This window comes from Calonectris borealis, chromosome 8 (genome assembly GCF_964195595.1).
Source record: "Calonectris borealis chromosome 8, bCalBor7.hap1.2, whole genome shotgun sequence".
NCBI lineage: Eukaryota > Metazoa > Chordata > Aves > Procellariiformes > Procellariidae > Calonectris > Calonectris borealis.
The window spans coordinates 4,661,208-4,679,416 of NC_134319.1; the positions used below are offsets into that span (position 1 = coordinate 4,661,208).

General features: G+C 38.7%; 1 protein-coding gene across 1 annotated transcript in view; it reads right to left on the reverse strand.

Moving 5' to 3' along the window:
• The window catches only part of FGGY (FGGY carbohydrate kinase domain containing), a 149,736-nt gene that overhangs the window by 69,386 nt on the left and 62,141 nt on the right, over positions 1-18,209 (reverse strand). Inside the window, exons 7-8 of the mRNA XM_075155678.1 lie at positions 9,913-10,041; positions 4,885-4,988 (exon numbers count right to left, since the gene is read on the reverse strand). Of these exons, the coding sequence (XP_075011779.1) occupies positions 4,885-4,988; positions 9,913-10,041 (233 nt within the window). The remainder of the gene's footprint in view (positions 1-4,884; positions 4,989-9,912; positions 10,042-18,209) is intronic.

The window sequence follows — 18,209 nt, forward strand, 5'->3', positions numbered from 1 at the left end:
CGCACCAAGCCAGATGAGTCAGTTCCCAATGACAAGAGTCAGAGTAGTAACAAAAACAGATGCAAAGAGACTCCATCTATACCTGAAAAGATTCCCTCAAAAAAGAAGTTTTGAGTACAGAGAGCTGATAAAGGAGGAGTGACTGAAGAAGCACACATCACCAAACAAAGACAGAAAAAAATATCAGAGACTCTGGATAGGAAGGAGCACAAACCTTGTGTATTTGGGACTCAAAATGCCAGCAAATTTGGACCCCCCCCGCCTCGGTAAGCTGAAATCAAGCCAGACAATGTTCCCATTAGAAGCTGCCCTGTCTACTTCCTTCAGCTGTGAATCTAAAAAGGTGTTAGAGCAAGAATGACAAATATTTTCATAATGGAAAAACTGTTCTGGGACAAGTGCAAAGCAGAACACCGATCTCTAAGTGAGCCTAATTCACGACAAAATAGGCAGAAATGAGAGTTTATACACATTTTATGAACGGGACTATTTTATGTGCATCTCTCCTACTTTACTCAATATGCATAAATAGCACGTATACTGTACACACACAAGATTAGCAAGGACCCCATACTGTAGACAACAAAAGAGAAGATGGGGTGTTGCAAAAGAAGATCCCTGCTCTCTCTCACAATGGCCTTCAATATTTCTGGGTCTTGCAGCTCTGCATGCGCTTCCTCCTTGTCCTCCATAAAAGTCCCAGTCTGGGGGCTATGCCTTAGTGACTCCAAAACCCTCAGCACTTTCAATATTCCCACTCCAGAACTAGAATTTATTTCTGGTTACCATTTTAAATTACTTCAAATTCCTTTCACAACCTCTGGCTACCAAAACGCAGTTCTAGTCTGGTCTCAGTCTCTTAGGTGTCACAAAGTTTACCCAAACCTGTAGTCTCTTTGACAAAAACCTTACAGTCTAATGAAACATTTTACTTTGAGGGAAAAAAAAAGTTTTATTGTGTGTATTTAGTGCCCACAAGAAGAGTGCTATGCCGGTATCAGGTATGGGAAACTGCAAGATTTATCTGCAGAAAGCAGCAGCAGAACTGCTAGATTACTTGCTCCAAGGAATACTAGGAAATTTCTGTGTACAAGTACCCTGTCACACTGGTTGTTCATATTACTGTTTTGCTGTTTGCTAACTGGCATCCGAGAGTTAACTCAATTCTTGGTGGTTTTACACATCTGCAAAAGGGCAAGCATGCTTGTGTTCAGGAGTGGGACAAGATAATACAGATATCTGTACCTGAAATCCCTCCAATCACATAAATGCTTCAGAAGAAAACAAAGGATTTTTGAAACCTTTAAAATATCCCATAAAACCCATAATACACTGGCAGGAAGACAGGCTTTTAGGGAAACCAATTACCTTATTCCCAGAAGTTAGGGCATGTCTGTTAGACCCATGCAAACAACTACTTAGGAATAATATGCAAGCTCCTATTTCAAGGCCTCAAACTTGCTGCTATTTTACTGTGAAAAACTACTTATGGATTTTGTGTAATCGCCATGGCTACACAAGGAAATTCTCCTAAAAGTTCCAAAACTAAATGTGGGTGCTGGAGCTTATAGACCCTGTCTACAAAGCGTGATGACATGCGGCAGCCCACTCAGAAAAGTCAGCCACCGAGTATCCATCACTTGAAAGGAATACCTACGCTGCACAGACAGATCAAAGCGACAGCAAATGAATCCCAGCCCTAAACTAAGGGACAATCCTTCACAAGTAAAAGGACCGCTTTTCCAAATGCAAATTCTGCTGATGACTTTTGCTAGGGCAAAGGAGGGAGAGAATCATGTAAAATGAATAACTGTCCAAAAATATTCAGAAAACCATCTTTTCTTTTCTTTTTCCTCATGGATAATGGATGAGCCCTGAGGTGGCAGTGACTTTCAGCAACTACCAACTCAGACCTGGACTTGGATCAGTAACCTAATTACAACATGCTTTTTGCTTCTTTCATGAGCTATTCAAGTATCTCAACAGAAACACAAAATGCTTTGTGTGTGCCTGATTACCCCAAACTGTCAGTGGTTAATTCCAAAAGCGTATTCTCACTTAAAAATGGTAGTTCTACCACAAATTAAACTATTATAGCCATGAGTAAAATTAGGTTCCACATTTGTACTTTCTAAAATATCAAAGGCATGATTAGCAAAGTCTTTTGTTCAAGATCTCTAGAGTCCTTGAGGTAATGAAAACTGGGTCATGGAGTAGTTTCTCTTAAAGTTTAAAGTAAATGCTGTGTTCAAGCAATAACTGCTTTGGTGACTCACAGAGTATTTGGTCTAGAGAATGGAAATACTGTACCAACACACATACACCAAGAGTAGTACCCCTAGCCTCACCAAAAAAGTGGGAAGGGGGGGAAAAAGAAAGGCATAGCAGATAATTTTGAACAGTTTCCTGTTACAATCCCTTGAAAGAAATCCAACCGTACTTTCACCCTGCTTTCTGTTTTCTGAATTTCTCCTGACAGTTGGCTCTTTCGTTTGCCAGAACCACAACAAAGGACGGCCTTGAGTTTCCACACAGGCCATTTTCTCCCTCTCTCGTCTCTGATCATCTCACAAAGGTATTATTGTTGCTGGCTCACTGGGGCTCAGTGCACCTGAGGCAGATCAAAGGCACTTTTTAATGCCCGCCTGACCACACAGGTCTCTCTCCCACTGCATTAAATTAAACTCGATGATTAATCTCTGTAGCCCTGAGGGTCCCTTGGTGCACACGGAGAGAGAAAATATATATTTCTATCAAAACACAAGTATAATATACTTTCATTTTATAGCCCTAATTAAAAAAAGGAACAGCTAATTTCAGCCAAATGCAGCTGCATATAAGTCTCATTAAAACACAAATACAACTGCTCCGTATGCTCTACATTCACTTCATGCAGCCTGTGCAGGTAATAGATAAAAGAACGGTAAAACAAAGTCACAGATTAAATCCAGAGAAATTCAGAATTTGCTTATTGTCTGCTGGCTAGAGATTGTTATACCTCTGAACAGATGAGTGAAGGCAGGCAGTTAAGGAAATGATTATAAAATGCTGAGTAGTTACATTTAAATAAAAATCTACTTCAATCTAGCCAAAAACTACACAAGCATCTATTCCTGAGTTTGCATTCAAGTGATTAAGAGCCTTAAAATGTTCTACCTTGTCTATAGTGTGCAGTCTGTGTATGACTTTGGGGTTGCTTTAATGACACAACGGAACATTGATTAACATCAACATGGACTTTATCATGTCACTTTTGTTACATTAGCACATTTAATGAAGCCACATCTCTCATGGTCGTGAAGCATGCACACAAAAAGTGCTGTGAAAGTGTTTATACTGATATGCCATGCTCTAGTTTGGGAAGCAAAACAAACTCTAGTAGTGAACAGGGTCTACATTAGAACTTACCAATATACATACATTAAAAATTCATAAATAACCACACACATCTTCTCCTCCAGGGCTAGTTTATACTAAAGGAATAAGTTAGAACCAGCTGGCCCATTTCCAGCTGCTCAACATTGCCCTTAGACCTTTTAGGGAAACTGTCTGAGAGCTCCTCAGCTCATTTTGGTCCAGTATTATGTCTCTATTAACCCTACTCACTTTAACTATTTAAACTAACTCAGCTAAATGAAGCAGGTTAGGAAGAGTTCACACAAACAGCTGCTTCTGAAAGGGCAGAAACTTCCATCAGAAACACTGGAAATAATAAAAGCAGTGGCAGGCTCGAAGGGTGACATCTTCCCCCAAAGCTGGTATTTGCAGGGTGCCCTACCCGCACCATGATAGACAAAGAGATACCAATGTAATTTTTCAGAGACCAAGTAAGCTAAGAGTGGTGGAGTGTGAGGTTCAAAACTCCTGTTTAGGAAGGAATCCACATACATTTCAGCTGGTCTACAGGATTTAAGCTTTTGTTAAATACTCTGCTTCACAATACTGGGATTATTCACATCTTTAAATTCAATTATGTGCTTAAATGCTTTGCTGAACTACAATCCATGTGACAAGATGACCATTTATTCATGCTCAAGATCACCATGTACTCATGCTGTTACTACGAAGACAACTTAACTTACTCTTCAGCCTGACGTTTTATTACCAGCTTCCTTTCTTTTTCTCTACTGGAGCTCTCTCCATGAAGCATGTTAGTCTTCTCTAAAAACCTCTAGCACTCCCATTGCCATTTGCTCATTTAAGAAAAATCCAAATTATAATCAGTCTAAATTTAAGACCGAAATGAGTTTTAAATAAAAAATGTGGCAGAAAAGGGTACTTATCTAAATGGAATGCTTTCAGACTCATACATTTTAAAAAGGTATAAATTTCAAAAGCAGACACTAAATTTTAATTGCAATCTCAGAAAAAGCTTTTGTATTAATTCACTGAGAAAAATTAGCAAAGTGAAAATTGCTTATCGGGGTTTTTCTTTCTTTTTAGTCATGATACATATCATAATTCTATGCATCATGGCAACTTTCAGAGGTAGAAGGATTTATATTGATTTAGTGAAGAGGTGGGGGAGAAGGGCTGTGACTGAAGACATGCACTCCTTCTCCAAAGACACTATTCTGTAACACATTAGTGACAGGCTTGTCACAGATAACTCAAGCTCAGAGTCTTTGGCTCAGATTTCAGGCTGCTCTTTAAGCCACTCTAGCATCGTGGTTTTTACTTTCCATGTCATTTTTCAGTATTGATTTCTACTACTATTAAAGTTCTTGCTTAAAAGCAAATGCATGGTAATATATAATTAATATCCAAAGGTAAAGTTAGAAATACCAGAAAAAATTCACGGCTGAGAAGCACAAAGGTCATTTTTCCCTTCAAAAACATGAGTTACTTTATTCTGTACAAATTAGGACTATGCATACAACCTACCCCCATGTGGCATGAAGATGTTCCACAGATCATAGCAACTCGGGATGTAATTGGCTGGTTTTCACATGGCAGGTTATGTCCTTTCACATCTGCTCCAATTACTCCTATTAAAATAAAATTAAAATTCTATTTTAAAGAAGAGCAAGCCAACCCCCAAAAAACAGAGCTTTTCTGTACGCAAATAATTGCCAAGTATCACCACTGTTACAAATCAGTCTACTTAGTCAATAAACAAAGTTATTCTATCAAATCATATTAAAATGTATTTTTATTCCAGATACACGAGGACACAAGATGATTTCTTCTATGTTCATGTTTATCATCATAATTTTTAAATGTTATTTCGACTATAACCTGACTTTTATTCTGTTAGGTAATAAACTAACCTGCGGAATAAGAGACTGTCCTGTTGTGAAAGGCACTACAGTAGACTGCAGATACGTTTACTTGTTCACAGTTTATCATGCATATACTGTATGATGTGTTTTGTCAGGGGATGAGTTGGAGAAAGGGGTAACTTGGCAGGAGACTGGAAGGCTGCCAGTTTTCTTGTCTTGACTGCTGCTGCTGTTCTGTCCATGTCAGAACCATCTAAAGGAAGATTACTCCCTCCCTTAGAGGAACTGTGCTTGGCTCTGAGGAGCTTCTGCATGCAGGACAGGACAGGAAGGAGGACAAAATCTGCAAGCACTCAGCCCGCAGCAGAAACATACTCCAGGAGATGCCAGAGGAGAGCCAGGAGCTTGCTTACAGAATGGGGCAGACCTACAGCCAGGCTTCAGTATGCATCACATCATGCTTAATTCACTTAAGGGGAGGATAAAGTGGAAATCCTGCCCTGTCCTCCTCCTCTCCTAGGTCGCATTCTTGCATCACGTTGTGCTGCACCCAGCAAAATGCAGCAGCCCAACAAGTAATATTCTTTTGTTTGTCCTTTTTTTTTCTTCAGCATTACTTTTCAACTGGGAAACTGGTCACCAGACTGTGCATTGCATCTGCATTTGTGATGTGCAGTCTAGCGATGAGTTTGCCAATCCTGCTAAAAAAAAAAAAAAAAAAAAAAAATCTTTCTCCTCACTGTAGAAGGAACATGAAAGCATTTGCTGGACATTGTAAAAGATGCCAAGTGTTACTGCTGGTTAGTATGCTACATTTCATTAACACCTTCTTGTTTAGGTCACCACTGCAAGATTCTGTTATTAAATCGGTCTGTGGGGGTTTGTCTTATCATGGTTGCCATGGTTATCATGGTATTATTGTTGGAAGTTACCTAAATAATCAGAAAATTAAGGTCTAAAACTGTACAGTCTTTAAAAATCTGTCCTTATGTCCCTTTATCCTAGCTGGCTTGTAACTATGTAGTAGCATAGCTGTCATACACACAGTTTATTTGTAAGGAACAAAAGAAAGCTAAAAGTATGGCTTCTACCTCTCCGGCTTTATTTTTCACTGCTCAAACACAGACATGCATAAGTTCATATTAAGAATTTTGGATAGGGTTGTCTAAAAGGCAATTCCCTGCACTAGGCAACACTGTAATAGAATTTCTTAAAGGAGTTAAAAATATTGTTCACACCTCAGAGGGAACAACAAATCTATTAAACTGAATTGTCAGCATATGTTGTAAATGTATTTTCATAAACAATACAAAATTGAAGAGCCTCATGTTTAGATATTTTTAATCACTAATAAAACATGCATTCTCCAAAATATGCATTCTGGGCCTTTTTAAAATCAGTGGGATTTATCAGTGGCTTTACTAGTGTTTAGAGTTGCTTGAGTCTTCCTATTTGTGATTTATTGAAGTCAGACAGCAAGTAAGTCTGGAATATTCTCATAATAATGAAAGCTTAGATTTTTATTCACTAAAAACAATTTAGTTGCTATTATAAGTCACTTTCACCTTGAACTTTGTTGGATTTTTTCATACTCTGAGGCAGAGTCAAAATCTTTTGCAGATTCTCAAGAGAGATTGAGAACAAGAAGTCTGTATACCACACAAACAGAAATTTTAGAAAAGCAGGCAATGCTTAGCATTGGATTGCATGCTTTTGGATCTCTTCCACAGTGACAAAGTATTTTAGATACTGTACAATAAATTATCTACTTTTGCGGAAACATTGATGATATCTTTTTAAAAGATGCAATGTAAACGTTATTTTTATGAGGCCAGTCCCTAAAGACTTGCCCTAGAGTATGGCCAGACTCCCTAAAACATGAGGCCTCCTATACTCACATTTTTATCTGTGGGCTCTTTTAAATTGGTACAGTAGGTCAAAATGTAAGACATAACTACTCGGCTTTTAGATTTTTACTTTTCCATAATAGGTGCCAGATGGACTGATTCAGGAGTCAGAGATGACCTCCACAGACAGACGTATTACATAATTATTTATTTTTACCTTATTTTACTCAAAACTTTGAAGCTTTCATAAACTTCAGGAACCTGTCCACAAAAACACACTTTATATCCAGCCAAAAGCAGATCTGAACAGTGCGTCAAAAGTTATTAACACTGAAGACAAAATGTCCATCATGTCATTTTGGTTTAGCATGCTGGATACGAAAGACCCCTTTTCAGACTATTTTTAAAACAACCAGCAGAATGTGTTCAAGAATAAGAATAATGACACCCACTGGATTTTGTTGTCCCACAGACTAATCTAATGCTTACCAATATACAGGTCATATCCTTCAAACAAATTGTAAACGTCAATATTTCAATACAAATCATAGCAGAGTAAGCACTAAAACACACATCAGCACCTTTTCAAAACAAAAGTTTTACATCAACTACAAGAGTTATTTATTTCCAATATCTTCACATTTTAATTCACTGTTTCAAATCTCTCTTCTCTATTTTCCTTACTTCTGTGACCCTTTTTTTCATTGTTAAAAGATTAATATGCTTTAGTGCATTGCCATCCTTAGTATTTTTTAATCAGAACACAGTTTCACTTCTTGGTTCTATTATCTGTGTCCTCTCTTTGCTTTTCTGTTTTTCCTTCAGGATTTTCAGGTCTGTATTCTACACACTGTATGTTAAACTAGACTTGAAAAAGATTAACGTTCTTGTTATTAACAGCTATGTATGAAGGAGAGCTATTCAGTATTTGAGATGGAGCTATTCATTCTCTTTACACACATTTGCAATCTCCAGCTCTCCTTTTGCTCCTGCTGTCTCTTTTGCTATCCAGATCTTTTCCCTTTTACTGTCTTTTCTACTAGTTTCCCTACCCTTCCCATATTCAAGAAGGATGAGCTCCGTCTTAAATCTTCCTCTTTTCCCAGACACTACTTACTTATCATGTGATTAGCATGCAGGTTCTCCCATCGCGTTACTGACTCTTCCCTCTGTAATGCCTCTTTCCCTCTCTAAAAACAACCTATGCATTTCTTCTCTCCTGGCAATGATTTCAGTAGTCTGCTAGTATTTGTGGTGCCATCTGGGAAAACGTATTCTGATAAACAGGACTAGCATAAGCAGACTGCCTCTATCCACTGAAGTCTTACTCTGTTGGATGCCAGTAGCTATATATTTCTAATGTTAGAGTTTCTTTACAGAACACTATAGCAAATGAACAGCTCTCTATTCTTCTTTAAATTTGATTCATTGATTTCAGCGTATGAAATTTACTGGGCAAACTTTTTGTGCTCTGAATCCAGTATTCACGTAATGATGCCAATTAAACGAGGACCCTCCACTGTCATTTTCACGTGCTCTGTGACAATCTAGTTTTTCAGCAAGTTCATTATTTCAGGCCAGCTTATTATTACATCCTTTTCAAGAACACAAAACTGCGAGGGCACATACTTTTAAACACATTTTTATGCAATTAGGATACTAATTGACACAAACAAATTTTTAAGTAAGTCATAATAGTAGGACACATCTATCTAATCTTTCTGAGGTAGTAAGAAAAGCAACCTACTTGATTACTTAACCTCATCAGAAACAGTTATCAGAAGCAAAGTAAATGGATTTAAACATTTAAAAAGTTCCAGGCCACAACTTCTACAAGAACAAATGAGATTTAAAACACCACAAAATATTTGAAACAAAACTGGTACTTTAGCGGCTAATCATATTTCATTTAGATCTGGAGAAAAATACTCTGATAAGCAATAGATTTCCATTGAATAGTACTGTTTCAGTAACACTGAAACTTTCTGAGGTAAGACTTTTTTCTAAACTATCAAACTAAAAAAACCTCAATTACCTGCTGAAAATGTCACATTGAATCACTTTGTTATTGACTGTATTTAGATAAGGCCAAACAGCATAATAAGAAAATGAAGCCATTGAGCCTCACCAAATATATTTCAACACAGTTGAAACTGGGCATATCAGAATATGGTGCTGGAAAAGAAAAAAATCTAAGCATCAGGCCTCCCACTCCAGTTATGGATAAAGTCGCAGAAGAGGAATGCTGTGCAGTGGCCAGTTCGCCCTCTACTTTTGTTTGCTAGTTTAGATACACAATATTTACATATTCTAACCCCAAAAGCAGTGGTTTTGGTATATATCCCACATTGTGCTAGCATAAATGTACATGAAAAAGTCTCTATTGCATTATTTAAACAAAGCATGAATCGCTTCTGAAACTAAGAAGGAAGACTAACTATGAACAAATCTCAGATATGAGACTTCTCCCTTAGAATGTTAATTTTTTATTTTTCTTGCCTATCCCCAAAGTCTTGAGCCACAGAAGATGCAAACTCTCAGCACGTTGGCATGCCAACGCAATGGTGTTTCAGTTCAGGAATTCAAAGTGGAACTAGCAGAAGTTAACAAACAATTTGGAAATCCAGCTGAAAAGAAATAAACAGTGATGATAGCCCCTTTCTATAAACAGATATTCAATATTAGCAGTTATTGTGAGGGTTTTTTTAATGTAGTTATGCTTCTTTATAAGAATAGCATCAGAGCAAATTGCTGGATACAAATCAGGTTGTGAGAAAAATAGCTTTCTAAAATAAAATCAATACATTCCCGTTTCCAAGGATAGTAAATACATGACTGAGTACCTATTCCTCCAGCATGTGCATCAATGAGAGATGCTGCTACTGCAATCCCTTCAGGGAGACCGAGATCTTTTGCAGCTTCTGGCGTTAGGCCTTTTCCAACAGACTCTCCAGGAGACAAGACGTGGTTTCCTGGGCAGACACAAGAAACACCAAACACCTGTCAATTTACTAAACAGAAAAACAAATGTGTATGTTATTACAAGAACTCCCTTCCTCTCCCTCAAGTTAGTGTTTAAAACAAAAAGGTGCATCAAAGAACTCTATCTGATTAAGAAGTATCTTTCATTATCTGTCTGTATATTAAATACAACCATGCTAGATCAGGCTGTCCCATAGCAATTTGAAAGTTCAAACGTATTCAATGTCCTATCTAACCACAGAGAAAGATTTCACCACGAGCAATTAAATTCTGCGTGGCATCTTTCCAAGAGGTATGAAATACTTATGCAGAAATCCTAAGTTCTTGTGGTAGGGACTGACTAGGCTGCCTGCAGCCATTCTCTGTGCATGTGAACAAGATTCAGCTCAGCCCATGCCCACAACTGAAAACGGCACCTGTTGCACAAGGCAGGGGCCAATTTTTTTTCCATTTCCATCCTTTCCAGCAGTTTCTGCTAGGAATAAGGTGCCTATAGTAACAGAAACTCTGAAAAAGAAACTGGCTTAAGCAGCAAATTCCTCCTATTGCAGCGGTATTTCCTCACAGACTCTGAGGAAATAATCCCTTTTTGAGTCTTCACTGGCCTTACGAAGAATGAAGAACATTATGGGCACCCCAAACACAAGCAATCAACCCTTCCCTCTCAGTCCTGTCACCAGGGAGCCTGGTGGCAGGTCCCATCTGCATTTGTCTCTGCCACCACCATAATGCACATTAAGTTTTGTCTTGCAAAAAGAGATTGTTTCAATAATTAAATCAAGGTGATAGAAATTGCTCAGAGCTTAGAAGAACAAATCTAGAATCATTAAACTTTCAGAATTTAAGGACACCCCCCCGACAGCCTCCTCTCTGGCTGCTGAGTATAACCACAGCCAAAGCAATGAGACTGACAGCTCCTGGAACCGCACACACTTCCCTATTTATCTAAAGATTTGGTGGGTGAGAAGCAGTGAAAGGCACAGTGGGAGCTCCCATATACCTCCCTGCCAATACCATGGCTTTTAGTACATATCTGTAGCATTTACTAAATTCAGCAAATCTGGGCAGAGTTGACAAAACTCCTTTTTAAAATAAAACAAGTCTATTTTCACAGTCAATTCTATTGAGAATGTTACACCTAAAGCACATTCTGATGTGTAGAAAGCGAAGTAAAACATTCTCCATAGTAGAGATTAATTAAGAGGAAGAGCATATCATCAAATATCAGGAATACACTAATGCCCATGAGCATCTTCTAGAAATACAGTTATACTACCTCACTGTTAGATGAAAAGAAGGTTATGATATTAAATTCATGGGTGGAAAATGGGTCTTCAGTTTTACATATCACTTAGACCTTTGTCTTTGCTGTAGATGATGTTGGTTCTTCACTTTAAGGAAAGTGCCCGCTTCCTGAAGGATGCAGTGTATGGAGCCCTTTGTGATTAGACAGCACACACAACTTCTCAGTGTTCGTTTCTTCAAGAGTTTCTATCCTATTGACAGCCACACCGCCGCCTCTGAAATGCTAGGCTGAATCTAATACTGGAAATTTAAAACAAGTATGTATAGCCAAAACTTTTGCACTTGACATTGGGTTTATATTCAAATATTGGGGGCAGTAACCAAACCTCACCATTTAGCTTTTACAGAAGGAAGTGATGACATTAAACTATCCAGGGGAAAAAAGTCTGTATTTTATTAATTCTTGGTGTAAAGTCAAAGCATTATGCTAGCTTTTTCAAGAGGTGTATCTTTTGCATTTTTTCCCCAATAAGTTGGAGAGCAGGATGTTTCTCTTTAAGAGAACTTTTGTATTACCTTTCTGTTTTTTTAAGACATTGGAGAATAATACCAGTAAAACAAAGTTGTTTGCTTCTCCTGACATTCAAAGATCCTGCAGGTGGAAGGAAGTTCAAAAGAGTTCATGCAGCTAAAACCACATCTTTTTCTTCAGAATCAGTCGCCTGACCTGAAAGCATACAAATATCTCGTATATACAGCATGAGATGAAATTAATCTGAAATAAAACCTCTTTCCAAGCACTGAATTCCATGGTTGGCTTGTTTATATCAGTCATACTGGTCAAACATTTTAGTGTGTAATTATTATGTGGTTAAACTCCATTTTAGAGATCAGGGCTACTATTAGACAAAACCTTTTCCTACCAGCTTCTCAATTACTGTATTTCTAGTTAATGAGCACTAAGGGAGCAATTTCAGAGATAAAGATAATCTTCTCTTCTACAGCAGCAGTAGAAAATGACTCTATAGATTTCTTTGGTACTAGTTATATGTCAGAACGACCAGCAGCATTGCTATCCCCAATGAACATAAAGTGTGTGAGAACGTGCAGGGATGAGCTTCTTGTGATTTGAAGATGCAGCATTATAATCTTGTATTTTAAAAAAATGAATTAACAGTAGAGTATGCCCCATCTGCTTTATGAGTCAAGGTAAACCTGCAATTATTCCTTGACTGAATAGCACTTCCCGACAATCCGGGAAGCGACAGCAGTCAGAAGTCACCCACGACAGAGACTGCAAAGGGGAGTCTCCTAGGTCACCCAACAGTCAGGGAGAGCAGAAAAGAGGTGCCAGTGAGTGAGTGCAGCAAGGAGAGGATACTGCCTCTGCCCCCCTACTTCATCCTCCCAGCTTTACAAATCGATGAAAACTCTGCTACACCCATACGGTATGTTCACGAGGAGCTTTGTAAAAGAGAAGAAGCAGGCTCTGCATGGGCACTCTTTCTGTCATCATGAAGTTTAAGTTGCCTCCCCACCCACACAAGTGTGAGTAAGTAGGTGTGGAATGGGCAGAGCCTTGACTTAACCACATGGGTAGAGATCTGGAAAGGGAATTATAATTTCTCATGCTATACTCTTCACTGAAAAACTAGAAAACTCAGCTAAGCATCAGTATCCCTAGAATCTGTAGGTAGAAAGCTATTAAATGACAAGATAAAAAACACAAAAAGCAACCAAAGAGGAGCCACAATTAAAAAGTAAAGCATTTGAAACAGATTGTACTCCAGTACTAGCGAGGGAGAGAAGGAATAGATTCTTACTTGAGCAAAACACAGTGGCTTTAGAAGTCAAGGGACAGCCACTATAAAAATAAAGGTATTCTACAGCGACACACCAGCGTTTCAAGGGCAGGTGCTGCCCCCCTTAAATCCTACCTGTCAGGGGAAAGAAGCTGTCAGAGAGGGAGGAAGGGAAATGAGAACCGCCTGCATACAGAGGCGGGCAGTGAGAGTATTACAGAAGGCTGCATAAAAGAGGCAGTGAAAGGACCGAGTCTTCTCAAGGCTCCTGCCAAAGTAAATGTATCGAGTCTTTTGTTTACAGTAGTCTCCTGTGCAAGTCATTTACCTTTGCTATAATGACTTCCAAAATTAGACCTAACCAAACAAACCCATAATGGCTGAAGCTGGAGAACTTTCTGTTTCACATTCATACAGCTGTTTCACTAATGCAATGCCTTAATCCACCACTTTTTCATTTGGTACGAGACAGACTATTTCTAGCTATTTTTTCCCCTATAAAGCAGTGAGTTTACAAAAGGAAAAAGCTGTCTGAATCTCTTCCTCCTCTTTTATCCTTCTTCGAAGACTGATGTTAGAATTTGCTATGATCAGGTTTTGTTTAAAGAATTTATGTGGTACCAACGACCCTCTACCTTTTTAGGCGGTTACCACAGCAACCAGCTATTTACCAGACGCAACACACGAGGCAGACAATACATCTTCAGTCAACTTTAGTAATCAAAATTCACCGTACAGGCTTACTAATATTTAACAGAACTAGGTACTTTAGGACATAGACCTTTTTAAAAAGAACAAAAGCAGAGCGCAGCAGGGGGCCCAGCTGACTCAACTATGACATACTCACTGAGAACAGCTTTTCATCTACCATGCAGAATGTGGCTGCATTTCATAAGCACTTATATCTGGCTGTACATATAAAAGGAAGAAAATCAAAAGGAGAGGTCCCTTTTCTTCACTAACTTGACACAAGCAAACTCGAACTTGGATATATCAAGCCCTTGTTGAAATCCCAGCAACCTCAGAAAGAAACCCAACCAAAGGGTACATCCTGCCTCCATTTTATAGCCTCCCAAACTGGACAATCTAAATGCTTTTTAATTTAAAAGACAATACACGAAACAGCTATCCTGCTAAATAAGCGATATATAACATGCATTGAAGAAGTTATGTAGTTAAACAAAACGGTGCTAAATAAGCATCACAGGAAACAGGACCTTAGTAAAAAGAAGCACCATCCATCCAAATGGATCTTGTAATAAGCAATGTAAGGGATTTTCCTCCTCGATGCTTTGTTCATTATAAAGCTTGTAGACAATCTCCAATTTTCTGTTTTATAATAATCCACACAATGCCAAAAGTCTGGGATATGCAAGGAATCTGAATAATAATATTATAACTCTTCTGATACATCGTCCCAACTCTCTCTCACATACATTACCAAATATCCCTCTCAATTACATACAATACTCACATTTAACTGAGATATGTATGGCTGATTGTTCTACAATTTTTAACCCAGCTGATTAGCAAAAATAGCACTAAGATCAGAACGAAGCAGGATAATGATGCGGACTATAAAATTATAATATTAATTTTTTCTTAGGACTGAATGCATGGTGGTTAAAGGGTGTTAGAAACCGTCAGATTTGGGGCTTTTTTAATATGGAAATACCCTCCATAAAATTTCCTAGCTGGCAGTTAAAAACTTCAGAATTTTCATTCAGGAAAACCAAAACAAATTGTGATATTATAGGCCAGCTTATTTAAAAGTGAGAAAAACAGTTGGTTAAACAAAATCACTTTGGCTTTCTTCAGTTCAAAATTCATCTCTGTCTATGCGAGCTTGAGGCAAATCTAATTTGGGTCCTTTCCATCCCACTCTCCCATAGAGCTTATGCCTTTGGCTGAACTACATCTCAACTACCTAACATGTAATTACTTAAGGCAGACATATTAGGTTGCTAAATACTGGCAAAAGCAAGCAACCTATGTGCAGGCAGATCCTGATTCATTACGCTGAAAAGTAAATTGGTCTGCAGACCATAGGTGCCTACTTCAACAAAGCCTACTGCCTTCTTGTCCAAATGAGAGAGAGCTACTTCATGTATAAATAATAAGCTTTCCTGGTTAAAGGTCAAAAGAAAAAGAAAAAAAAGCATTCTGCATCATTGGATCATTAGGCATGTACATTGATGGACGTGACTGAGTTTTCATTACTAGATTTCAGTGAAACAGTGCAGAATGAAAATCTCTTGTAATGCATGGTTCACTACTCACTATGCTGACATGCACGTGGGTTTACAATACATATGTTTGGATGTCTTACTAAGTAACCAGATGCAATGTATTTGCATCCAATCTCAGCTACCTGATCTCACATTTTTGCTCGCAAACAGTAATTTCAATAGGCTGATAATTTAGATTTCTGGCACTTTACAGTACAATATTCCTAACAGTCTCTCTAAATACAAACATCATCAATGTAGAATACGTGACTGTTGCTATACTTTCAGAGTTGCAAGTAATCAGACTTCAGTTTGGTACAGTACATCTCTACGATTGTACAGGCAATTTAGCTTGTATTAATTACAGATTATTACTTAACAGAATGTTTTTTATTACTGGATGGTTTTTAATAATTCACATGATAGCAACTCCTCTTTGAAGAAATAATTACCCCTTCTTCAAAACCGAAAGAAATGACAGACCAAAAATAACCTGATCAGATACTGAAAGGACGCTTTTGAATCTTTCAGCTAAGCTTCTGATACCTGCACAATTTTATTCCCCACCACATTCACACAGTATCCAGTTCTAATACCTGTGCTGAGAAGATACTGATGCACTATAAAGGGTTCAGAAATGAGTCAGGAAAGCAATTACAAGGATTGAGAAGTATGACAGTTCACATAAGAGTTTTGGTGAAAAACCGCAAGCAGCTTAGCGTTTTCCTTTAACGTAGAAAATTTTGGTCTGTGCAGGTCAGGCATGTCACTGCAGTCTGCCAGACAGGAGTAGGAAGTTAAAATTCAGATGAAAAACAAAGTGTATTCTTTAATTAATGCATTAATTTTGAGAAATGATAGCAACTAACAATCAACAACCTTTAAGTTTGAAGTGGGCTCTCTGACACAGGAAATTATAAAATTAAGATTGGTTCTAAGATACACTTTAAACTACTTAAACATTAATTTTAGGGAGTCCAACAGCCTCTAACTTGGAGGAAGTCGGCAAATTGTTTGAAATAGTCTTTTGGTTTTGCGAATCCTGACTCATAAAGACGACATCTCTGTTTTAAAAGCAATCTCGGCATGAGGCTTAAGCAAAAAAAAGATGAAGAACAAATCAGGACCAGGGAGAGGAAGAGTCAGGTAAAAAGAAGAAATGACCCAGAACTATTCTGAGAAATGCTTTTTTTCCTTTCCTTTTTTTTAGAACTGTATGAAAAATAAGAAAGGAGGGTAATATTTCAGAAATTTAAATATTAAACAATCACAACAGGCTCAAAGTCTGCTCAAAGCTTCTCCTATGACCATTAAAAACAGAAATTCAGAGAAAAAGCTCCTAGTTTTCATACTAGGGAGAAAGTTCACAAGTCCACAATGTTGCTACAGTAGAAGAAAATACAGGCAGACAGAGCCTGAGACCAGAACTCTGGAAGTGGACAGTGGGAATATTTTTTTTTTTTTGAAAGCTCCAAGCTTTTACTTTTAGTTGATCTAACCCTAGGACAGGGCCTGAGGATGAAAGAACACCACAGTACTCCTCACTCCTTGCAGCAGAGAGGAGGGAGAAGTGGAAAGGTACCATCTGCCAGCAGGACTCAACCTGGTGATAAGCAGGGTGGATGATGGTTCCCTGCCTTACAGTGGAAGAGGAATGGAAAACGTCACTCAGGAAACCTGAAGGTACCCGAGTTTAGCCCAGCCTATTGAAGAAGTTATTGGAAAGAGGAAGAATATCTCAGGCTGGAGAAATTGGCCGACAGGACACTTCTGAAATTCAAGGGAAGCAAACTTCTGCACAGGAGATGGAAAGACCCCATGCACCAGGACAGGCTGGAGGCCAACTGTCTGGAAAGCAGCTTGGCAGAAAAGGACCATGAGGACAATGAACATGAGCCAGTGATGTGCCCTTGCAGCACAGGCGACCAACAGCCTCCTGGGCTGCATTAGGAAGAGTGCCACCAGCAGACCAAGGGAGATGATCCTTGCTCCCTGCTCAGGAGACCACATCTGGAGTGTTGTGGTTTATACTGGACTTCCCAGTAGAGGAGAAACATGGACATACTGGAGCAAGTCCAGAGAAGGACCCCAAAGATGACAGAGGCACATCGTACAAGGAGAGAACTGAGAGTGCTGAGACTTCAAGCCCAGCAAAGAGAAGGCTTGGGGGTGGAGCAGATCTTATCAACGTGTATATAAATATCTGATGGGAGGGAGTAAAGATGACAGAGCAAGGCTCTTCTCAGTGGCACCCAGTGACAGTACAAGTGGCAACGCGCACAAACTGAAATACAGGAAACTGCATTTAAACAAAAGAAAAAATATTTTTATTGAGGAAAGGTGGTCAAGACACTGGAACAGGTTGCCCAGGGAGATCTTGGGGTTTCCATCCTTGGAAATACTCAAAACGCAACTGGACACAGCCCTGAGCGACCTGCTGTACGTGACCCTGCTTTGAGCAGGGGGAGCTGAACTAGATGATCTCCAGAGGTCCCTTCTAACCTCAACCATTCATGTGATTCAGTGACCTCAAGATGGAAAAAACAGAAAATAAAATAGAAATCACAGGAACGTGTAGCTTTTCTGAGAAAAATTCTTTCTAACTTCTTACTGCTGAATCATATATTATGAAATAATGCCTCAAGTTCTGAGGAAGGAGACACCCTAAAACCTCTTTGCGCTGTGCCAGTTTCAGCTCCTTTACAGCTGCTACAGCTCTTGGACGGACTGAAATGCAGGAAGCCAGAAAAATGTTAGTATATTTGGAACACTCTTCACTTGCAAATTCCATGGATTTTGACAGCATGTAAGTGTAAATATCCTCTGATTCATCCTTTTAATTTTGTTTGAAATTGTAACGTGTTGTAATTTATTGGGGATAGG